Source organism: Pogona vitticeps, chromosome 5 (assembly GCF_051106095.1).
Source record: "Pogona vitticeps strain Pit_001003342236 chromosome 5, PviZW2.1, whole genome shotgun sequence".
NCBI lineage: Eukaryota > Metazoa > Chordata > Lepidosauria > Squamata > Agamidae > Pogona > Pogona vitticeps.
The window spans coordinates 108904567-108929405 of record NC_135787.1 but is presented as its reverse complement, the minus strand read 5'-3'; the positions used below and the strand labels follow the sequence as shown (position 1 = coordinate 108929405).

Genomic DNA, 24839 nt, shown 5'->3' with positions numbered 1-24839 from the left:
GATCTGCCAAAGCTGCCTGTTCCTGGTGTAGTCAGAGGTTTTTATATCTCCTTTACTGAATAGCAAGATCAGATTTTATATGGGCGACTTGTTCTGAATATTTTTGTTAACTCCCTTTGCTGTTGTTATTTCATTTGTTAGTGCCCTTGCAATGCATGACTGCAAAAGAAAATTACTTTTAGCTGCACGAGAACCTATCTAGGAACACAGGAATTTTTAAATGGCTAAGAACCACACAGCAAGGCAGAGGCAAAACAGACTCAGGCTTTTAATTAGTGTGACTCTATCATTATTTTCTGTTTATGATGTTAACTAGGCTCCTACCATAAGCAGTGGATTAGTGAGCATTAGCCTAGTAGAAAATCAAACAAAATACAAAGCTAGGACGGAGCTAAGGGGATGCAGGTGGGGGGGGGGGACAGAAAATATAATGGCCCTAGAATGCTAGCTATGAAAAGTCTGCTGACCTAGAAAGGCTGCTCATCTCCCATACCTAAAAAGCAGATCTGGTAAATGTGCTGAGATTCGTTTGTGTTTAATATGTGCATGGATTATGCCTTTTCAGTGGACATACCACAATCCTGGCAGTTCTAGTGTTCTAAGCAAAAGGGATACACAGCAGGGTGCCCCTCAAGTATTTTTCAGGCAGGGAGAAGCCATTTGACATAAACAAGCACTAGTAAAGATAGTTCAGTTGGAGCATGCTATCCACTCCAAAATATACAAGAAAACTGATGTGGACACAGTTTAGGCTCAAAAGATACTTACAACTCTGGGGCAGCCAACAAATACGATGGGGACCATCAAGGCAATGCAACAGAAAGTTACCCAAAATACAGCATCATCTTGGAAAACTCTGTAGTCTCCTACAAAGGCATCAGATTGAGAACATGAAAGAACAGCAGTTCTAGTTTCTGTACAAAACTGGTGTCTCAGAGTTAAAAATTATGCCCCACCTACAGGTGTATGTGTGTTGTTGTTTTTTTAACAAAAAGTCTCACTGAAATCATGTAAGTTAAAATCCATAATCCAACTTCTGTAGGAAAGTAATACCATTTAAAAAGGGACTACTCAGAATTCTCAGTGTGGTGTAGTGGATAGAGTGACAAACTAGGACTATGGAGAACAGAGTTTGAATCCCCATTCGGCCGTGGAAACTCACTGGGAGAGTGGAACTGGTAAAACCACTCCTTAAATATCTCACTTAACTTGAAAGCCCTGTTACGGTTGCTATTAAGTCAGTTCTGACATGACAGCACAGAACACACATTTAGGAGGAAGGCAGTGTGGCCCACTGGTCAAAGAGGTTTCCCCTCAAGCGGATGTGTAGAATATTTACTTATGTGTCTGAGCTATATTAGTGTTAAATTAAACATGACTTGTCACGTTTAGAAAATAATGTACAATAATGAACAGCCATATAAAAAGATGCAAAGCAACTGCAAATAGTCCAGGTTATTTCAGAGTGCAGATTGCTTCATCCTAGCAATTTTGTCTACGTTCTTTCACAATATACGATTGGCAATCTGATATTTTACTGTTTTTACTCTTTGCAAAAGATGTAAAAGCATATAAACAGAATTACTTTCTCTTCAACCACTCACTCAGAAGATAGAAGACGACTTAGCCTGGCACAGTTTACAACAACAAAAATATTCACACCGGGGATTAAAGAATTATGATTATGCAACATACCTAAAGGAGTGAAGAAAACTGTAGAAGCAACAAAGAATCCCAGCACAAGTCCCACAATCAACATGCAGAGAATCACAAAACCAAATCTCCACCAGTAGGCCACCAAGAGGATACCTCCAATAACACCAGCCAGTGCTGTAAGACCAAGGTCAGCTAGAAAGATCAGGATTGGAGGGAAGAGAACAGAAGGAACAAGTGAGGTTCACAATCATAGCAATGTCAGCCCTGCATATTTCACCAACACTGTGCAAGGTGACACCTTAGCACAGTGATATTGAACCTTTTTGAGCCCGAGTGTCCAAACTGCAAAACAAACAAACAAAAAACCCGCTGGTGGCAGTGGCAGAAGTGGTGGTGGAAGCAGAAGCAGGAGGGGGAATCCTGGGCATGAAGGTGCCTCCAGATCCTACTCCGGATCCATCTCCAGTCGTGTCCAACCCCGCCACCACCTATAGTTTGGCCAGCCCGCTGCCAGTGTCAGCTGCTCTGGATCCTGGCCCGTCGCCCATTAGGGTGCTACCACTGCGGCTGAACTTGCTTCCTCAGGTTTGGATGCAGGGGGTATCAATCCGGCAACTTATGGCTCGTGTGCCCAGAGAGAGGGCTGTATGTGCCAGCTGTGGCACGCGTGCCAGAGGTTGGCCATCGCTGCCTTAGCATGTTACTGGCTTTTAAAATTCCACAGCAATACTTTTTCAAAACGGTAGCTACATTAGCCTGTTGCAGCATTTTAGCGCTAGAACAACTAGTACATCTATTATGGCATGGGCTTTTATGAACTCTGCTGGTTACAGTAATAAACTGGAGTTTTGCAGCATGTTGAACGAATCTATCCCAGTTATATAAAGAATGGGCTTAACAGTGCAGAGGGGTTACTGTTTGCCTGCGGCTACCAGCTGGGGCTTATGTTGCTCAAGCTACACGTTCAATAAACAGAGTGGTAAAGGAGCAGTCATGCGGAATCAGTAGCCAAAGGTAACATTAAGTTCTCGTCTCCAAGATTGCCTCTCGTTTTCTTAGGAGTACAGAAAGACAGGAACGGTGTGTGTTGACAGTCAAGAAGTGGAGGTTTTGTCCCCAGTCTTGGGTTAGGACAAGGACTGGGCTCCCCTGCACAGCTGTGCTGAGGCCTTTGAACCCAACTCATTCTGCACCAAAGGAGAAGCATTCTCCAACCTGTACAACTACGAATGTTACACACTTTTGCATAATACTCTTACTTTGCCATTGTGGTGTCTGCCCAGGTCATGAATATTCATATGCTATCTGCATAGACCAATGGGAGTGCTGGAGTCACAAAATATAAGCAACTCAGCAGGAGGAGGGGGAGTTAGATAGGGAGTTAAGAGTTGGAAAGATTGAAAGTTTTGGAGTTTGGGCAGGAGAGTGGTGGTTGAGAGGGATAAAGGAGAACGTTTAACATTGCTTATTCTCTCAACATCTGTAACAATAAACAATTTCTATTTGGTTCTTTTAAATGACACATGGCCTGGACAGCTATCATTAATAATAAGTAATGTTGATGTAATCAACTGGTGGCAGCTGAGGAGCATGTAGCATGAGCTCTCAGTTTGGTGAAACAAGCAGGGGCCATGTGGGAATCGTGACAGCCATTATGTATTCTCCACTACTTCTTGCCATTTATTGTTTTATCACTAGATGTGGGGGAGGACAAAGATGCAACTGGTTGAATTTGCAGCCTCTCCCCAATTCTTTGGAAACTGCAGCTGTGATTTCAGTAAGTCTCACCCACACATCTGTTTTCACACGTAACTTCATAATATCACAAGGTGTGTACTCTCTACATTCCTTCATTTTAAAGGAAAATCAGGTTTTGCTGCAATATGGCAGCCAAGCAGGGCCAAAATAACAGGCAGGTTACCTATAGCCCATGAGTTGCCTATCCTCGGTACTGTATAAACACTACCCTCACCAGCTCCTATCACTACCCATGTTCTAATGTTCAGTTCCAAACCAACCAATCTGTTGAGAGAACAAATAAATCAATACATTCCTCTCCTTACCATCATAATTGAGAGTAGGTATTCTGGTAATGGTTATGAAGAAAAAGAAAGCCAAGATGATAAAGCCCATAAAGAATAAACCTAAAGAAAGAAAGTTAGACAACTCATTGAAAGCCATGTTTTTGCCTGTAAATATTAAAATGCAATCATGAATATTACAGAGAGTCCATTTAATTTTTAAGGGACCAGCACCCCAAAATATGGCAATATGTTGAGGCTGTAAAGACTATTTCCACAGCTAAAAGAGTAGAACTGTGACACCGAGAACCCACATTTGCATTCTCTCATGAACCAGTGAACAGGAAATTGTTTTTCTAGGTTCATATTTTTAAAGCAAAGGAACCAGCAAGGGGCATTATGCAACACTGATCTGTTCCTACTTCTATGGAACTATTTCAAGTATTTCCTCAAACTGTACACTGGTGCAAATTAGCATGTATGATGGTTGCCCCACGTCACTCCTGTCACTCACAGTTGGGTTTTCATTTGCATGAACCTATGAGAGGAGTGGAGGGGGCGGGGTCAGAGGAGATAAGGAGGTTTGGCAGTGGAGAGAGAGAGAGAAAGAAGCAGAGATAGTGATAGAGCAGGTGGTGAATGTGACAAGATATATATGAATGATTTGAATATATGCCTTGAAGAAATAACATCTGTGATTCTGATTAAAGTTAATACCTTTCAAGAAATCAGTTCTGTTGGCAGCAACCTGACAAGTGTCTGAATAAAGTTCTTTATATGGTGTGGATAAAGAAAATCCACTGGTGGCAGAGAGAAAAAGGGGGAATGTCCCAATTGCTATCTGCTGGTAGGAAGACACAGCATGAGCCCTTTGTTTGGGGAAACAAGCAGGGGCTATGTGGGAAAACATCACAGCATGCATGTCACAAGGACAAAAGGGTCTTGCAACCCCCAAGGTTGCCTGCATGACTGGCTGTTTCAAGCATGCCTTTTATCGGTGTCAATGTCTCCTTAAAAAGCCTCAGGAGAAATGAGCTGAGGCAGAGAAACAGACTCAGGCATCAGGATTTCACAGGCATAGCCAGTTGCAGTACCAGTGGAGTTCATGCTGGGCTGGTGCAGCTAGTCTTTGGATCCATGAAGCTGTGTCCACTCTATGCCTTCCCCCACCTGAAACAGGAAGGACCTGGTGAAACTCCCTACTTTTATCTCCTGCCGGATATTGGCGATAACAATGGGATTTACCCCACACCTCACATACCACTGGCCTGCCCAACTGGGGAAGTGAGCAGTGAGAAAGAAGAAACTTCACTCTGATCCTGACTGGAGATAGCAGAGAACTCCTCCCTGCCCTCACCTCTGCCAACCCAGAGGATGGAGAAGTGGGGGAAGAGCTGTCATGGTCTGGATTGGGTCTATCTGTAAGCTAAATTAGGGCTATAGGCCAGAGGTGCCTCTCCCTTGAAGTAGAGACTGTTCTTGTTCACAAAAAGGGTTGAGACCCTTTCAAATACCACTGGACTAGTTCACCCATAGTTCCTGCCCATCAGCCAAGCTGACTCACTTTGATCGGAACGGGAGTTCAGCCACTCAAAGGTTGCAGGTTCCTTACCCACTGCTCTAACAAAGAGTTTTGATTTCCAGCTGTAATACAGCATATTGGCCACTTTAATGGAGGAAAAAAACATGCTGCAGCTATGAAAGTATGGAGCTGTATTGTTCTGACGTTTTGCAATAAGGTTGATGAATGGCAACAGCTGGGATGGTTTCACAGTGCTGAAAACAAACCTCTCTGCTTTGTACACACACATCCTAATTTGTACCTGTTTTCCAGAATCTGTGTCCAACGAAACAGATGAAAAGGCCAAGGACAGCAAGTGCAGTGAAAAATATTTTGGTGGCAAGCTTTCCTACAGGAGGAAACAAAGATGGAATATATACATTGCATGATTAAACATTAAAAAGGTAACTTCCTTCTGAGGAATGATAAAGAGGCTTCATACTAATAATATTGGAAGGAAGAAATTTTGATAACTTTTTTCCACAGCAGACATACACATTCTTCTTCTATGTTATCCAGCTGTCTGAAGACAAGGAGACTATAACACCATAAACCAGAGAGATATGTTTTACCTGTTGTAGATACGTTTTTTTAAAAAGGCAATAAATGCAGAGACTTTATGGTACAGAGACAATTTAGGCCATACTGAGGCATAGCTTGGATCATGGTTCCAGTGGCCTCTTTCAGTCCATTTGTAAAACTGTCTTTTTAAAGCTGCTGTCAATTCCCATTGGCTGCGCCAGCACCCCTGTGGCTGTTTACCGAACTTAGAAGTAACTAGTTACAAGTACTGCAGTTATTGCCTTTTGGAATAATGATGGAAGTCACTCACCAAATTACATTTCAAAGGGAATGTCACTAGTAGTTACACTGTTGTCTTTCAGGATAACTACTTACTTCCAAGTTACTTTTAAAGACTGGCAATGATAACCTGGGTACCACAAGGCACCAAGTAACTAAACCTGTTCCTTTTATAAAATAATGAGCCAAGCTCTACCATGTATAAGCTATACAGAATATGGTGTTCAGCCATCCTACTACTGGAGAACACACCACATAAATGTATTAACCATGCCAATTCTGTAAAGTAAAAATGAGCCCTTTCAACTCCCTATCCAACAACTTAAATGTAAGGATGAATATAATCAAACTGACATAAAGCAATATATTTTCCTTCTCCCTGGAACTGTAAAAAATACATATGGTAGACTTTTGGTCACTATATTTCCTTATGCACAGGGAAATATATACATAGTTGGCTAACTTACTGCTTGTGAAACAGTTATCTGTTGACGCAGAGAGGCTACACGCATATGTGTGAACAGGTACATAGGCAGCTGAGGTGTTCCAATGTGGATCCCGCACTATGACATTGTAGATCACTCCTTGTCCCGGGAGTGAGGAGAAGTACAAGTCAGTTTTGTCCTGGCTGGTTAAGGTCATTATCTGAAGAAAGCATAAAAAGGATGCAAAGGATTAAAAGAGAAGGGATGGACAGGGACACACACACACACACACAGTTTCAAATTGGCTTAACAAAACATGCTATCCTGTTTCCCCGAAAATAAGACCTAACTTGAAAATAAGCCCTAGTATGATTTTCCAGGATGCTCGTAATATAAGCCCAACCCCCCAAATAAGCCCCAATTAATTGAAACCCCGCTCTCCACCCTTGTGCAGCAATCAGAAGAAGATGACATGACTCTATTTGAGAGAGAGAGAGAGAGAGAGAGAGAGAGAGAGAGAGAGAGAGAGAGAGAGAGAGAGAGAGAGAGAGAGATGTTCAGGCAGAGTTAGGGACCAGAAGTTATTAAGAGAGTGCTAGGATTTAGGAATAGCAAAAAGGGTCAAGGAAGGGAACTGAAAGAGTTAGAATATAGTGAACAAGCAAGAATGAATGCCTAAGTACAGTATAACAAGATAAATATTGACATGATCTGATATACATTAACACCTGATTTATTATACATGAACATATGAAACAGTTATATTTGATTCTCCTTATGATTTGTTCAATAATAAAAGAATATTTATTCAAAACCCTTGATTCCTGAAATTGTATGACCTTTTGGGGTGACAGCTCCTGAGTGTGTGGGATTTGATTTGGTATTAGTATAATACCTGGTGGCAGCGAAAAGGGCTGATTTACCTTTGTGGAGCCCAGAGGTATAAAGGGCACAAAGGGGGATCGCCACACACAGTAGAAGCAAAACATAACCATATAAAAAGATACAATTTTTAAGTCACCTTACATATTATAGGAATTGTTTAGACTCAAGTTTCTTCAGGAAGGGACTAACAGAAGTTCTGTCAACTGCATCTTTGCATGGAGAGGTCATATGTTAATCCATGACCTGTCCAGTTTAAAGAACTGGGAAATAACTCTGTTGAAGTCTCTGGAAAGCCACAGTGTATACCAGCTAATTAACTGTTAATTCTGTTCCCATTACAAGACTCCCATTGAAGCAAGTCACATGGCTGTATCATACAGCCCAGAGATCTTCAGTGGAAACTGACTGAAGGACTTACATAGAAAAATGACAGCATCTCAAAAACACAGTTAATCCATACATAAGAAGTGTAGAACTTACTTTAATGCCATTTGTTCTAATATGTTTCACATTAGACATCTTCCTCATGTGACTCACAAATGTTTCTTCAGACAAGTCATTCTCTGGTAGGAAATACTGATAGATATCATAGTATAGCCTCAACCTGGAATCTTGACTAGACCCAGAATCACACAACGGTGGGTTTGTACCTCTGGAAGATTGTAGGAGGGAAAATTAACTTAAAATGAGTTAGGAAGATTGTCATACTTTGCTTTAATGCTCTAGAGTTTTTAGCACTCTTTACAGTTGCCCATAAATGAACAGTGCAAAGAAATAGAGGAAAATAATAGAAAGGGAAAAACCAGAGATCTGTTCAAGAAAATTGGAGATATTAAAGGAACATTTTGTGCAAAGATGGACATGATAAAGGACAAAAATGGGAGGGACCTCACAGAAGCAGAAGACATCAAGAAGAGGTGGCAAGAATACACAGAGGAATTATACCAGAAAGATCTGGATGTCCGAGACAACCCAGATAGTGTGGTTGCTGGCCTTGAGCCAGACATTCTGGACAGCAAAGTCAAATGGGCCTTAGAAAGCACGGTTAACAACAAGGCCAGTGGAGGTGATGGCATTCCAGTCTAGCTATTTAAAATCTTAAAAGATGACGCTGTTAAGATGCTATACTCAATAGGCCAGCGAGTTTGGAAAACTCAGCGGTGGCAAGAGGATTAGAAAAGATCGGTCTCCATTCCAATCACATAGAAGGGAGGTGCCGAAGAATGCTCCAACTACCATACAATTTATATAATTATGATGATGATACCGCATTTCTCCCAACAAGGGACCCAAAGCAGCTCACAACATTAAAATTCATACAATTTAAAAACACAGTAAGTTAAATAGTAAAAGATAAATTAAACAATATATGGTTAAAAATACAATTACAAGATTAAAAAGTTGTGCCATACTCTTTTATTTTAGAACAGCTCATAGTTTTTTCACATGCTAGCAAGATTATGCTCAAAATCCTACAAGGCAGGTTTCAGCAGTATGTGGACCGAGAACTCCCAGAAGTACAAGCTGGATTTCGAAGGGGCAGAGGAACTCGAGACCAAATTGCTAACATGCGCTGGATTATGGAGAAAGCCACAAAGTTCCAGAAAAACATCTGCTTCATTGACTACGCAAAAGTCTTTGACTGTGTGGACCACAACAAACTATGGCAAGTCCCTAAAGAAATGGGAGTGCCTGACCACCTTATCTATCTCCTGAGAAATCTATATGTGGGTGTGAGACTGAGACCAACATCAGAGGTAGCCCGAGAAGTGTACCACTGGTCATTTCAAGAGGAAACCACGAGGGACAGCTGGCAGACATAAGACTTACAAGGGCTACATATAGGGACAGAAACAATAGGGGGTGCCATTTTGGCAGGAAAGGAGGAGGAAAAGGAAGGAGGAAGGGAAGGGGGGCAGTTGGAGGTGGACAGAGTAGACGAAGCTTGCTGGATGGAGAAGGAAGAGGAAGATTTAGTAGATTTGGTTCAAGAAGAGCCCTGGACAGGGGAATGGGTGGAATTTAGAGTTCCTCGAGAATATGTGGCGAAGGAGTGGAAAAGGCAGATATATAGGAAGCCACCCTACTGGGGTGAGACAGAAGGAAGAGAAGAGAGAAAGATATAAAGCATGGATACAGAGGGAGGCTCGGTGGAAAGAAAACAAGCAAAATGTATAGAGAGGTGGGAGACCCCGTGGGGCCAGTCCACTTTGTCCCAATTTGAGACCTATGCCTGGCAAGAAGGTTTGGGAGCCACAAGTGGGATGGATCTTTCACCCCTCACCCTGAAGCAAAAGGCAACATCTCTGGGGGACTTCCTGTCTGAATGTGACAGTTATAAATCTGTTTTGAATTCATCACCCTTCACTAAGAAGGAGAACTTATCGTTGTCTAAAGAAGACAAAAATGACACCGTTTCTGTAAAATCAGAGACAGATGTAATGGCTGAAAAAACTCACGAAACCTTGTTAAACAATCAATATGTTTTGTTAGAAAATGTAGACGTTGCAGATTCATCATTGCATTTAGATGTTACATTCAGAAAAAAGGAGGCAGAACAAGATCACAGTGGGACAGGAAGCAACAGTTAGAACTGGATATGGAACAACGGATTAGTTCAAAATTAGGAAAGGAGTATGACAAGGCCGTATATTGTCTACCTGCTTATTTAACTTATATACAGAATACATCATGCGGAAGGCTGGACTGGAGGAATCCCAAACCGGAATTAAGATTGCTGGAAGAAATATCAACAACCTCCGATATGCAGGTGATACCACTCTGATGGCAGAAAGTGAGAGGAATAAAGGAACCTCTTAATGAGGGTGAAAGAGGAGAGTGCAAAAAATGGTCTGAAGCTCAACATCAATAAATCTAAGATCACGGCCACTGGTCCCATTACCTCCTGGCAAATAGAAGGGGAAGATATGGAGGCAGTGACAGATTTTACCTTGTTGGGCTCCATGATCACTGCAGATGGTGACAGCAGGCATGAAATTAAAAGATGCCTGCTTCTTGGGAGGAAAGCGATGACAAACCTCGACAGCATCTTTAAAAGCAGAGACATTACCTTGCCGATAAAGGTCCGCATAGTCAAAGCTATGGTTTTTCCTGCAGTGATGTATGGAAGTGAGAGCGGGACCATAAAGAAAGCTGACCGCTGAAGAATTGATGCTTTTGAATTGTGGTGCTGGAAAAGACTCTTGAGAGTCCCCTGGACTGCAGGGAGAACAAACCTATCTATTCCAAAGGAAATCAACCCTGAGTGCTCACTGGAAGGACAGATCCTGAAGCTGAGGCTCCAATACTTTGGCCATCTCATGAGAAGAGAAGACTCCTTGGAAAAGACCCTGATATTGGGAAAGTGTGAAGGCAAGAAAAGAAGGGGACGACAGAGGACAAGATGATCGGACAGTGTCATCGAAGCTACCAACATGAATTTGACCCAACTCCAGAAGGCAGTGGAAGACAGGGGGGCCTGGCATGCTCTGGTCCATGGGGTCACGAAGAGTCGGACATGACTTAACGACTAAACAACAAACAATGGCTGCCCTCCCCTGAAGCTTACTGAACCATTTAATAGATGTTCTTGTTACTCAAATATAAAACCTCACATTATTCATCACAAAAAATTAAATCGAATTGACTAGGCTCTTTTCCCTCGGTGTCTGCTACAGATCCTTTAATACAGAGTAATAGGTCACCACCCAACTTCAGCTCTGTCACAAAGCGGCTACTGGTGCCATTTTAAAAAAATACAAAAGGCTCTGTCTTTTTTCATATTTTAGCTATGGGTTACGAGAATATCCTCTAAATAAACATGGGGATCTATGCTATTAAATCAAGCATCTTTGCAAACTGTAAGGCCAGAAGGCCACATTTGAATATCTACACTTCTTTTTCAGTATGACTGAAAACTCAGACACAACATCCACATGGACAACTCTTTGGAAAATGATGGTTAACCTAACTTTGAAAACGACTTAGATTTCCAGATTCAGAAAAGCATTTTAATCTTTCTCTTGCTTTGGTCAGAGGCTTTAAAAAGTAAGAATGTCTTAAGATTCCAAGAGAGGAAAATCTGAACATCATCATTCAGAATTGTGCACATGTATTAAGATCTTCATGTAACAATGAAGACTAACTGTACATACCTTGTGTACCCCAGATTTGCTGGGGCAAATTTGATGTGTGTTTCTGCCATGTTATACTCTAAATAAATATTGGGGTCAATGTCCAAATTAAATTCCAAGTTGCAGCCACCAGGGATTGGATCTAAAAAAAAAGACAACTTGAGTAATAACAGTTATGTGAAGTCACTGAAAACTATTGTTTGCAAACCAAGAGCCAGTTTCATGAATGCACTGCATATACAATCACGCTACCACTATGATTCTGTATTACAGATGTAACAATACAAGTCTCAGTTCCTTTCTAATCAAGAGGTGATACATGGCTTGCAGTGGGTTTCTGTCAACCAATGATTACCACTGAAAAGGAGGAGGAAATAGTTGAGAGGAAAAGAAACAAGATTGGAAAATCTTTGCTGGGCTGAAATAGCACCTACACTGGCTATAGGAGGTTGCTTAATGAAAGAGAAAGGAGCAAAGAAAAGTGACTTCGGGACAGCATTCCAAGCTTAACTGGTGTAAGGAAGAAACTGACATTTTCAAACCTACATGAAATTCTTGTGTGGCTGAGGGCTATACAGACCATAGTCAAAGATGGCTGGATAGCTCAGGGAGTTAGGTGTCTGGTTGTGGAGCCAGAAACTGGAAATTCAATTCTCCACTGTGCCTCTAAGAGCCAGCCTGTGCGGTCCTGGGCAAACTGCACAGTTTCAGAGCGCCCCCCAGAGGAAGGGAATGGTAAACCACTTCTCATTACTCTATACCTAGAAAATGCTGGAAAGGGTCACCATAAGTAAAAATTGACCTGATGGTACATCATCATCATCATTAAGAAGGGGTGGAAAAATACATATATGGAGAATTTTAAAGAGAATGACAAAGAATGGGCCTTGTAGCACAGTGGTTAAACCGCTGCACTGCAGCCAAAACTGTGCTCACGACCTGGGGGTTCAATCCCAGGTAGCCGGCTCAAGGTTGACTCAGCCTTCTATCCTTCTGAGGTCAGTAAAATGAGTACCCAGTTCAATGGGGGTGCCAATGTGTAGCCTGCATAATTAACTTGTAAACAGCCCAGAGAGTGCTTGAAGCGGTATATAAGCAGCATGCTTTGCTTTTTGCTTTTATTTTCAAAAAAGGGCCACCACGGCTGTTTGCTGCACCTAAAGCAAATAATTCTAGCAGTTTAAAGACTAACAAGTGCTATTTGGGAGAAACATTTGTGGACTATGGTTCATTTCTACAAATCAACCGAGTGCAGCCTCAGTTGTAGGCAAACATTTACAGCATCAGCAACTTAGTATGATTTTCGCAGACAAACCTTTCTAAGGAGCATGGAAAACATAAAAACATTTATCACACACCCCAAAAGCAGTGGACAATTTCAGTTCTGAATGGAGGAAAGAAAGAGGTTACCTTTTTCAGCATAAGAGTACGCAACAACTGTGCTCAGCACATGGTTGGCATCCCCAGTTTTCAAATACCAGGTACACACAGTTTGTTCAGGTCGGAGGACAGAAACCAGCCCTTTGTCTACTCCAGTTCCTGAGTTGTTTGTAGAAGGGTTCTAAGAAGCAGAAAAGATTATAATGTGTACCTCTAAAAATTAATGTTTTGAGGCTTGCAGTTTGGGGTTATTCTTCTGCATGCTCTCACTTACAATAATGTTGACTCAGTCTCTAGCGATTCTTGTGTGCCTAGACTTTCAACAGTCTCAAAAACATCTCTGATACAGTATTTCCAGAAATACTAAAGTAATTGGAAATTCAGATTCTTCTGAAGATGTGGTACCCATTCACTGATTTTCTTCAACAGAAGTTACAGCAAGTCAATTAAAAAAAATCATTTAATGGCTACCACATTTTTAGAAAAATCTGAATTTCCAGGCGATTAGGAGTAACCTTTAAGAGCCTAGATAATAAAATCCAGTTTTACTTTCCATTTACTATACACTGGTGCCTTGCTAGACGTTTGCCTCATGGGACGAAAAACCTGCAAGACGATTGGTTTATGCGATCACTATGGTGCCTCGCAAGACTTTTTTTTTTAGACCGATGCATAGGGAACCTTGCGAGATGATTTTTTCACAACACGACGATTTTCGCAGAACAAATTAAAATCGTCTTGCGAGACACCACTGTATACTGAAATACATCTTGTAATAAGAAATGAGAATCAAAATGTAAAAAACTCTTCCTCGTGGTGCAGGAGAAAAACAATATTATCATTTGTTTCTTAGAAAAATAGCAATTTTGCATGCATCAAAATTGAATATCAATAGGAGAGGGCTTTTACAACCTGAAGTGATTGTCCTCTGCTTCTAACCTGTTGGTAAAAATTTTCTTGCTCTTGGAAACCTCCCACCACCCTTCCTGGTTTGGTTTGGTTTTTTTGCCTGCTTGCATTGTCTTTGTTGATAGTCCTTCTTTCCCTGAACTCTGAACAAGCATTGAAACATATGGTAGAGACTCAATTTTAACTCTTCCTTTTTTTATTCTACTGATTGTAACTATAGATGGTGACTGTAAACAACAATACCCCTTTTAAACTTTAAATGCTTCTAGAGTGATTTTATCATAACTAAGTGCTTGTTTGTGTGGGGAAACCAAAGGGAGGGGGTAATGAGACTGAGCTGATTTCTCCAAATTTGTTCTTTGTGCTGCTGCTGTTGTTTTCGTACCACAGATTCTGCTAATTAAAAGGAATAATCAATATTCCCCAAGGTTGTTGGCACATATTACTAGAAATTCAGAAAAGCTGTTCTAGTCAGAAAATGGGTATTCCTTCTTCTCCCACAGTTCATAATCTTTACCTCCTTACTTTCTCCCTACCACTGGAAATCCTAAGCAGAATGTCAAAGCCAAAGCTTGCAAGTTATTCATGGTTGCTTTATTTATATCCACTGTTAAGCTGTATAGAAGAGGACAATCCTTCAAGGCAGTATAACCATTCAAGCCATGGTAGACTGCAATTCTGAAAAAGTCAATTCCAAGTTTGTGTCTACCTGGACAGGAGACTACCTATGAACTCTATGCAAGGCACCTTGGGTTCCATCATGGAAGTAAGACAGTATATTAAAGTGATAAACAAATATATTTAACCATAAAGTTTATTATGTCTGTGCCCGTGTATGTGAGAGTGAGAGAGCGAGAGCATGGTAACCTTTATATACAGCATATATACAATCTCTATCTGCTTCGCCAGTGTAATGTGGGTTCATGTGCTTAGGAGATTTCCCTCAGCCTGCTATCCAGTCTTTCAATCCAGGTAACAGACATCTCCAGATACAAATGAACCAGATATTAGATAGGTCAATATGTTTCTTTATACCAGATAAAGCAGAATAGGGGAACAGAACCTATGAGCTCAAGATTTTATATAGCTCCTAACCAGGGGGAAACACTACTTATCAAGAGGGCCTATATCACTGGAAAACTGCTACTAGGTAAATCAGTCACAAACCATTCCAATGCTAAATTAATGTTAACCAGCAAGAATGTAAGTACCTTATCAAAAGAAATTGTCACATTCTGATGGAAGGTATGGATCTGAAAGATGATGACAGTCACATTGCTGGCAATATTCCCCAGCACTGCTTCAGCTGGAACTGTTTCATTGAGCCGCACATTTTTAAATTTCCCCAAAGAAAGCTGAATGAGAAAGGCTGCATTGTAAAGAAAAAAATCAACAAAATACAGGTTATCCATCTTGCAAGGGTAAAGAAACATAGACGACCACCTAGAGGGGAAAAAGGCACACAGGCTGAACATGTAGTTTAACTGATTGTTGGAACCAACTCGACGAGTTCCTCCCGGTTGTGAATGCCTTGGGTAACAGACCGCCTATCTTTCCTACTGGACCATTACAGATCACATGACAACTTTTACTCATGTCTATTTGCCCTTCAAAACTGTCAGGTCACAAGACACTATTCACTCCCCTGAAACCCCAACTAGGCAGATTTCTTGAATTTAGTGAGTCTTTCTAATTACAGCTTGTTCTTCCCTAGTAAGCCACACAGCCTAGCTTGCATTAATTAAGATCATAACATGAGAGAAGCCCTGCTGGATCAGACCCAAGGTCTACTGAGCCCAACCTTCTCTTCCAACTCTGGTGAAAGACCTCCAGGAGGTCCACGTGCAAGGCATGAATACAATGACAATTTCTCACTCTAGTTTTCCAGCAATGTGTACAGAGATATACATTGGCTGAAATCCTATTGTGCTGCCCTGCGTGTGCAATGTAAATGACATCAGCAGAGTCAACAAACTGTCACTGTCTACAGGAATCCATTGATCAGTTCGGGGTGCACGTGATGGGTACACAATGCGACAAAGTTGCCTGCACCCTGAAATTGTCAAAGGAAGCCTTTGATCAGTGTTGATCTCCTGCCATATAGTTTTATTGGATGAAACCAGTATCTAGCAGGGTGGGAGAAAAAGCTTCCCTTATTCAACTGCAGGTATTTCTGAACAGGACATGGAGGATTTAGGAAGAAGTGTGCTTCATGACAAACACAAGCAACCACCACTCACATCCTCTGTTACAATCGCAGTCCATTATCCTTGGTGGTTATGAAGAGCTAATGAAGTGGATGGGCCAAAGCCAAAAGGACGCTCAGCTGCGGACGTGCCTGGAAATGAAAGGAAAGTCTGATGCTGCAAAGAAAAATACTGCATAGGAACCTGGAATGTAAGATCTATGAACCATGGTAAGCTGGATGTGGTCAAACAGGAGGTGGTAAGAATACACATTGACATCTTGGGCATCAGTGAACTAATGTGGAGGGGAATGGGCGAATTCAGTTCAGACGATTATCATACAGTATCTACTATTGTGGGCAGGAATCCCATAGAAGAAATGGAGTAGCCCTCATAGTCAACAAAAGAGTAGGAAAAGCTGTACTGGGATATAATCTCAGAAATGATAGAATGATTTCAATACGAATCCAAGGCAGACCTTTCAACATCACAGTCATCCATGTTTATGCACCAACCACCGATGCTGAAGAGGCTGAAATTGACCAATTCTATGAAGACTTACAACACCTTCTAGAACTGACACCAAAGAAAGATGTTCTTCTCATTGTAGGGGACTGAAATGCTAAAGTAGTGAGTCAAGAGATAAAAGGAACAACAGATAAGTTTGGCCTTGGAGTTCAAAACGAAGCAGGGCAGAGCCTAATAGAGTTTTGTCAAGAGAACAAGCTGGTCATCACAAACACTCTTTTCCAACAACACAAGAGGCAACTCAACACATGGACATCACCAGATGGGCAACACTGAAACCAGATTGATTATATTCTCTGCAGCTAAAGATGGAGAAACTCTACACAGTCAGCAAAAACAATACTTGGAGGTGATTGTGGCTCTGATCACCAGCTTCTCATAGCAAAATTCAAGCTTAAACTGAAGAAAGTAGGGAAAACCACTGGGCTAGTCGGGTATAATCGAAACCAAATCCCTTATTAATGCACAGTGGAAGTAAAGAACAGATTTAAGGAACTCGATTTGGCGGACTGAGTGCCCGAAGAACTATGGATGAAGGCTCGTAACATTGTACAGGAGGCAGCAACAAAAACCATCTCAAAGAAAAGGAAATGCAAGAAAGCAAAGTGGCTGTCCAACGAGGCCTTAGAAATTGCAGAGAAGAGAAACAAAATGCAAGGGAGATAGGGAAAGTGACAGAAAATTGAATGCAGACTTCCAAAGAATAGCAAGGAGAAACAAGAGGGCCTTCTTAAATGAACAGTGCAAAGAAATAGAGGAAAATAATAGAAAGGGAAAAACCAGAGATCTGAGAAATCTATACATGGGAGAGGAAGCAACACTTAGAACTGGATATGGAACAACTGATTGGTTCAAAATTGGGAAAGGAGTACGACAAGGCTGCATATTGTCCCCCAGCTTATTTAACTTATATGCAGAATACATCATGCGAAAGTCTGGACTGGAGGAATCCCAAGCCGGAACAGTAAAACACACATAAAAGCATGTATTAAGTTAAAAACATCCTAACAAAGTAATACATTATGCTACCTTAGTCTCCCCTTTCAGGTTCCCACTAATAACTAGTCAAGTACTGTACTGTAATTTTTAAAACCTTCCTTTAACAGATTTTAACAGCAGCTGCAAGAAATTTTGCCACATTGTACCAGATATCTATATTGTGTCCAGACAGCAATAAAAGCATGTAAAAAGCCTCAGAGTGCCCAGGGAGTAATTTTAGATGAGGTTCAATAAAATTCTTCCAAATATCAACATAAGGACAGGGCAGGAGAACATGCATAACTGTTTCTATTGCACCCAAATTGCAAGAACATCTACATTGAGAGAATGGAATTTTCTTATACTTCCCTTCTAGTACTGCCGATGGTAATGCATTTAGTCGGGCAAGGGTAACAGCTCTACGATATCATTTTCAAATTCAGATTGTTTGAAATATAATCCAAGTTAACCTCAGTTTGTGGGTCTGGACAAGATGACAAACTTTAAACAAAAGGGGGAACAAACTGTCCTTCTCCTGGCTACTTGACAGGAAGCAGCAGACAAACCTAAGAATGATCACTGCTCACTCCTGTTTGCCCCTTTCACACTAAATAATGGCTTTGTAGGCTTCACAGTTTGGAGCCATGCTACTTAATGGAGCATCTTTCCCCAGTGTCATCTACCTGCTCCACTAAGTCTTCTCAGGTTATGCTCTTCCAGGTGGCCACTCTGAAAAAGACCAGGGAATCATCTACCAGATGGCACCAACTCATCTTCACGGTGGCACCAACACTCTGGAACCAAATCTCAGTGGAGCTGCACCTGGCCCCATCGCTCCCAGCATTTAAAAGCATCTGAAAATATTTTTTAAAAAAGACAGACTTTCTTGGTAACTCTGTGAGCGGGTTCGCTTCCCACCACAGGCAGTCCCCTGTAGGCGCAGCAATAAGAGTTGGAGGCTGGTCGTTAACTAGAACAACTGTCTTTTTATTTAACAAACTTTCACGTTCCACTGCTTCGAACGGGTCCATTAAGCTTAGTTCCGGTAAAGTTTTATAACTTTTAACTCGCAACTCTGGCATAGTCCACACGCTTCTTACATCGGGGCTGGCCCAAACCTCTCGTGATCTGACATCGGCCTCAGTGGCGTGGTCCGGACCGCACATATAGTCCCACAACAGGGATGTCTCGCCCAGTCTCCCTCGGGTGGTTGTTGCTGGACCAAAAAGGGACTGAGACAAATCACCCTCCGTCCCCCAGGGTGGTTGCGGGGGTACACGACCACTGTCCATTCTATTGCCTTTATCCCTCCTTCTCCAATTCCCTTGCCTACCGGATCAGGCAGCAGCCCTCCGCCTGAGTGTAGATTAGGGAATTCCTTCAATAGCCCGGCTAAATTCTCAGGTCCTATCATCGGCTCTGTTTGGACTCCCTTTTCTACCTTCTCTCCTGGCAGTTCAGTCGTGATCTGAAAAGCCAGCGCGTTTTCCCCCTCATTTAGTATCTCCTCCCACGTGATTAGGTCTCGCTCCTCCCCTTCTTCGTCTGCTAGGCAAACTTCTAACACCCATCTCTCGATTTGTCCCTCTGTTTCTATCTCCACTAACACTCCCTCTACACAGCCTCAGTCTTCTTAGGGTTCCGACACCTGGGAGGACGGCACACTAGCTGTCTCCTGCTCACACTCTGCCTGATGTTTCTATATGCCTTGCATTCTGCATGCAATCTGTAATTTATGCCTCTTTGAATCTACTGCTATTCGTTGTGTTTTATTTTAGTTAGACTGATTGTTCTGTTTTTAAAATAGAATAGTGCATTTCACTAATGAGATGTATAAATCCAATAAATAAATATACTACACAAACAGTATTCCTCTCTTGTAGTGGAGTACACAATAACAAGTGTGGTAAGAACCCCTTGGGACATATCCTGCAACTCATATGTTTTTCACCTAGAACAAACGGTGTCCCACTAAAGCCGACTGTGTATTGTGACCTGTCAGGTGCTCAGTCCCCATTCTTCCCTTTTTACTATTCCACCTGCAGGACAAATAATCAGTGAAACAATGTAGTACAATCATATTACACAATTGCACTTCTTATTTTAGAAAGTTATACTTTGCTTGAAGAAAACACAAAGCATCTTACCAAAAAACACCTCAAGAAATCAATAAATATATAATACATTAAAGCCAATTCAAATTATTCACGACTGTTCCATACACTGACTGAAATCCTTTTGCCATATACAGTATTACAGTACATTGCATAAGGCTGACAAGGTCACCAGCACTGGTGGTTTTCCAGAAATTAAACATCCCCAATTTCTTTCTTAGAGATCCCGAGGCTCATCATTGGAAAGACACCAGGGGCTGCAGAAAGGGAGTGGAAAGTCTTTAATTAACCAAAATAGCCACCAGAGAGAGGACGTTAAAAAAGGTAAAGGTAAAGGTTCCCCTTGACAATTTTTGTCCAGTCGTGTTCGACTCTAGGGGGCGGTGCTCATCCCTGTTTCCAAGCCATAGAGCCAGCGTTTGTCCGAAGACAATCTTCTGTGGTCCCATGGCCAGTGTGACTTAGACACAGAACGCTGTTACCTTCCCACCAAGATGGTACCTATTTATCTACTTGCATTTGCATGCTTTCGAACCGCTAGGTTGGCGGGAGCTGGGACAAGCGACAGGCGCTCACTCCGTCCCATGGATTCGATCTTACGACTGCTTGGTCTTCTGACCCTGCAGCACAGGCTTCTGCGGTTTAGCCCGCAGCGCCACCACGTTATTACGTTATTACCACAGTAATTTCCATGGCTTCCAATAGCTCACTAAGAATCAAAGTGATTTACAGTATATAGGCACATTCAGACCTTCAGGAGAAATAAGAAACATTTAATTTCCCCAAAATCAGTACATATATAATTTCCTTTTGCAGGTGTCATGAGCCTTACACAGTGTAACTTAACGCAACAGGATTTTAGCCATTGAACCAAAGGCAGGACAAAACAATTGTATTCTGGAGCAATGTAATTTCTTTTCTAATTTATCATTACACAATTTTAAACACAGATTGTATCTTAGCATTTATTCATTTAAATATTTTCAATTACTTTTCTTTTCTCAAACTATCCCTGTACTTCTGGAACACTTTAACTTAAATACTAAGCACACAGTCCTTGACTATGTGCTTACACTCTTAGGTTCAAAGTGTTTTGACTCCATTAAGGTAAGTTTCTACAAATACCACAAGAGCAATCTTCTACCAACCTCACTTCAAATACAAGTACGTAAATGCTGAAGAGAATCCATGAATCACTCCTTTCCCAACACACTCATCACAAGCACATGACAGGGTTCCAGAGAGGTGTCTAGCAATACAGAAGCCCATAAAGTTGGTGCGCAGCTCACACAAACTGCTTTGATGCCTTAGCTAGAAGATTCATGATACTTTTCAAAGCAATAACACCCTTTTTTAAAAGCAAAGGTGGTAAAACAAAGACACTTTTCTCAACCACGAACAGTCCCTGTGGTTTTTTTCATTTGTTATTTGTTCTAATGGTATCCAGATCAGAACACCAGAGATTGAGCAGAGTATTCTGCATAAATTAACTGCCATTTTGTTTTTACTCTTTCCCAACTTTTACAAACTGATTATTAACCCAGGGATCAATTCCACGCTTTCCATATTCACCATCTTAAACTTCTACACTTCTTCACACAAGACATTGTGGTCCCTAATCCTTGAAATGAGCATCTTTAAAGTTGGTGATATCTGGTGATTGTCCCTTTTCTCTGGACTTCAAAAGACAGTCCTGAGGTAGTATTTGATTTCTGTCTCACCTTCCTACCCCAAAATGGGTTTCACTGCAGCCAAAATGAATCTTCATGCTTCTCTCTTTTTAAAAAAATATTTGTACATATATCTGAAGGAAGGAAATATCTTTGGAAGGCTTTTTATTTGTCTGAATTCCCTATTTTTAACATACTATATATTTTCTCTTCAGTTTGCACATTTGTATTATTTGGAACCCATCATGTTATTAACATTTGTAATCTTCAGTAGAAGATGAAATATAAAGTTGTATTCCCCAAGAAGATGCAGTTCTAATCCTCAATAAGGGAAACTATTTTGAGAAAGAAGGACTGCTCAACCCTTGCAATGTAATGTAACAAGGACCAATACAATGGCTGAAATTCTTTGTGCAGCAAGTCACAACTAAAGTTGGCCCACTGAATCAAGGGAATTTATGAAGGGGATGGCTCATCAAATCCCCTGTGATTCAATGGGTCTACTCTAGTTTTCAGTTAATACACTAAGCCACAGGAGCTAATATCTCAATGTCCTAGGAAGAGAAGCTCTCTTCAAACATTCATAGCGCATGGAACTACCATTCCATTGGATGGAGAATGAGGCTTTGCTGTCCCTCCACCATTTGCAACAGATGTGAATGTTTTAAGTAAATAACTTGTCTGACTTAACCCAAACAGAGCATGGAGGAGGCGGAGCAAGCCCACACAACCAGGATACAATTGAAAGTACAGGTACGAAGCCAACAAGCATGGCTCTGTTCTTCCCATGCCCGTCTAATTGCATGAGCTACCAATGCTCAGGAAAAGACAGGGGTAGTGAAAAGCCAATCAGAGAAACCCATTTCTATTTTCCAGTGAAGTAAAATGAAGTTTGGGGTTACAGCCAAAGTGCTAAGCCAATGGTAGACTAAGGAGAATAGCATTTCTAACACTCTGGAGTTGTTTTGATGAGGAAAGTGAGGCACACAAAAAAAGATGGCCAGTCCATTTCCAAACTGGAGTTTAGCAGCTGTGACAAGCGAGTATAACCAGCTGTGTATATGTTTGTTTTTTGGCCTTCAGTCTCTGTTTAAAGCAGTTTGCATTACTGATTTCCCTCCAGTTCTCCCCAAAATAGCACACTCTCTGCTGTACCTTAACTTTGAACAAGGACACGTACACGTCTTTCACTTAGGCCTGTTGACAACAGGATTGTGTTGTAATAAGCCTTCGGAAGACAAGGGGAATTTCCCAGCTATATAATTTCAAGTATCACTGCAGTAGAACCGAAGCATTCCTCATGTCTTCTAATGTTAAATTACTCTTAATGCATTATTATTAAAGTGTACATATAATACTACTACAAGATTAAATCAGTCAGATGTGCAAAACCACTCTAATCATTAAATAAAATTACAGCTGAAGGAGACATTTGCTGCTGCGTTTTTCTGGATTAGCCACAGCAGAGAGCATAGACTTTGCTCTGTAATAATAGCATGCTTGTTAATTAACCCATGAGAAAACCAAGAGCAATTCACTATACCAAAAACGCATGACTGAAATATAAAAACACATGACGAGTTCTTTCAAGGTTACAGTTCTCGTGGCCAATTCATTTCCTTTGGGAGACACCTAATTTGGGAAAAAGGCTGCAGGACTTAACTACATCATCATTCAGAATGTTCCAGCAAACAAAAGCATTGAATTATAACAAGTACACTACAATGTAGATTGTAATTTTCCTTCTCATACTAAAATCCACTTCCAACAGCCATAACTCACAATCGATATTGTCAGAGACTCTCACTGGGCTTTTTTCCTACATCAGGATGGGTCTAAATTGGGTCGTACTTAGAGGAAACCCACTTAATTCAATGGGTTAAGTTAGCCATCACTAACTTCAGTTTCATTCAAAGGTCTACTCTAAGCATGATCAAATGTGGACTCAAGCCATCACATAGTCCATGTGTATGGCAAAGATTATTTTAAAATGTACAATCAAGCTAAGCATTGTACAATCAATAAAATGTACAATCAAGCCTGAGAAACTGTGTGTTTAATAGACAGGCATCTACTTCAGAGAGGTGAGATTAACTACAGCACTCTGTGGGTATACCTTGTGGCAAACCCCAGGTTTGTGCTGCACAATGTGTGAAGTGCACCTCGGTACAGACTAGCTAAGCAACCCTCTGAAAAGAACACAGCTTTGCTTGAGCTGATTTAGGAATACCTTCAAAACTGACAAGTTTTCTACTCAACCTTCACAACACATTACTAATGGTTTTACAACCCTTCAGATTAACCCAAGGCCTGCTCCCTCTTGCTTCACTGAATGCACTCAACCCTGTCGACTCCCCCATTAAACCTCTCGATGGGAAAACAGCTCCGAGTCCCACACCCCATTTCCAATATGCGGAAAGTTCAAAACGGCCCTTGCTTCGGCTTACAGAAGCGGTAACGAAGGATTATTTCCCCAAACAAAGCTAAACTATAGATGGCTACTAGCGTTGAAGCGCCTCTCAGTCAAGTGAAGCGGGCTCCCAACCAACCAAGGGCCGGACCGCTGTTTCGGAATTTATCTATAAACTGAGGGGAAAAAACCATATTTGCTTGGGTCGGTCATTTACTGTATATACCGCCCCGTTAGTGCGCCGTGCTGTTCTGGGCGGCGTGTATATATATATATATTTAAAAAGCGCTCTCGTTGAGCCTTTTACCTGCCAAGCTTTCTTCTGCAGCTTGACTTCGGAAAACGAGCCCCAGCAGCAGCAGCAACAAACCGGGGAGCCACATTGTGTCGAGTAAGGAACCTCCGTCCCAACTCGTGAAAGGAGAGAAAGAAAAAAAAAAAGTGTGTGGGGGGGGGACCCCTTAATGGGAGGCGGAGGCGCGCGCCCAAGCCTCATTACTCGCTCGAAGCCGCGCCAGCCCCGCCCCGCCCCGCCTCCATGTCTCAAGCCAGAGGCCAGCAAGCGCTCACTTCCGGGAATTCACCCTCTTTATCTTGCAGCCCGACGGGCGTGCTGGAGAGTTTTCGTTCCATTCGTCGCCCAGATGCGTTCCGAGCTTTGCAACCGTCTCCCTTGGTAACTGTAATTTCGTTACTTTTTTTTTACTCCCACGCTATCACGACCCACGTGTCTTCGGATCCTTGAGTCTACTGCACATGCTGAGCGGGTGAAAAAAAACAGGCACTTTTTGAATAGTTTGGGTGGACGTTTTCCGCTGGTCAGAGGAAGTTAAAGAGTACAGTGGACCCTCTACTTACGGAATTAATCTGTATTGGAACGGTGGCTGCAGGTCGAAAAATCTGTAGGTCAAGTCTCCATTGACCTGCAATGCATTGAAAACCAATTAAGTAGGTCGATTCTCTGGCTGCAAGTCGAACCTAAATTTTGTGGCTAGAGAAGTCTGTAACTCGAAAAGTCTGAAAATCGAGCTGTCTGTAAGTCGAGGGTCCACTGTAAGTCAGGCTCACGGAGCAGTCTGGACGATGCCTGCACTTCTTTCATTCCAGTTTAACAGTTGTCGTTTATTTCATACAAAGCAACGGTTGCACGAGTATAGGGCTGAAGCGCTGGAAGGTTTCTGA

General features: G+C 41.7%; 1 protein-coding gene across 2 annotated transcripts in view; it reads right to left on the bottom strand.

Moving 5' to 3' along the window:
* The window catches only part of TM7SF3 (transmembrane 7 superfamily member 3), a 28351-nt gene extending 4173 nt beyond the window's left edge, over nucleotides 1–24178 (bottom strand). The window contains exons 1-10 of one of the 2 annotated variants that reach the window (XM_020797774.3): nucleotides 23965–24178; nucleotides 14983–15140; nucleotides 12893–13043; nucleotides 11504–11624; nucleotides 7830–8001; nucleotides 6507–6684; nucleotides 5501–5587; nucleotides 3720–3800; nucleotides 1696–1848; nucleotides 769–866 (exon numbers count right to left, since the gene is read on the bottom strand). In XM_020797774.3, coding sequence (XP_020653433.3) covers nucleotides 769–866; nucleotides 1696–1848; nucleotides 3720–3800; nucleotides 5501–5587; nucleotides 6507–6684; nucleotides 7830–8001; nucleotides 11504–11624; nucleotides 12893–13043; nucleotides 14983–15140; nucleotides 23965–24040 — 1275 coding nt within the window. In that variant the 5' untranslated portion in view covers nucleotides 24041–24178. The remainder of the gene's footprint in view (nucleotides 1–768; nucleotides 867–1695; nucleotides 1849–3719; nucleotides 3801–5500; nucleotides 5588–6506; nucleotides 6685–7829; nucleotides 8002–11503; nucleotides 11625–12892; nucleotides 13044–14982; nucleotides 15141–23964) is intronic. The other variant, XM_020797775.3, reaches the window with a different exon arrangement.
* Between the last annotated feature and the right edge of the window lie 661 nt (nucleotides 24179–24839).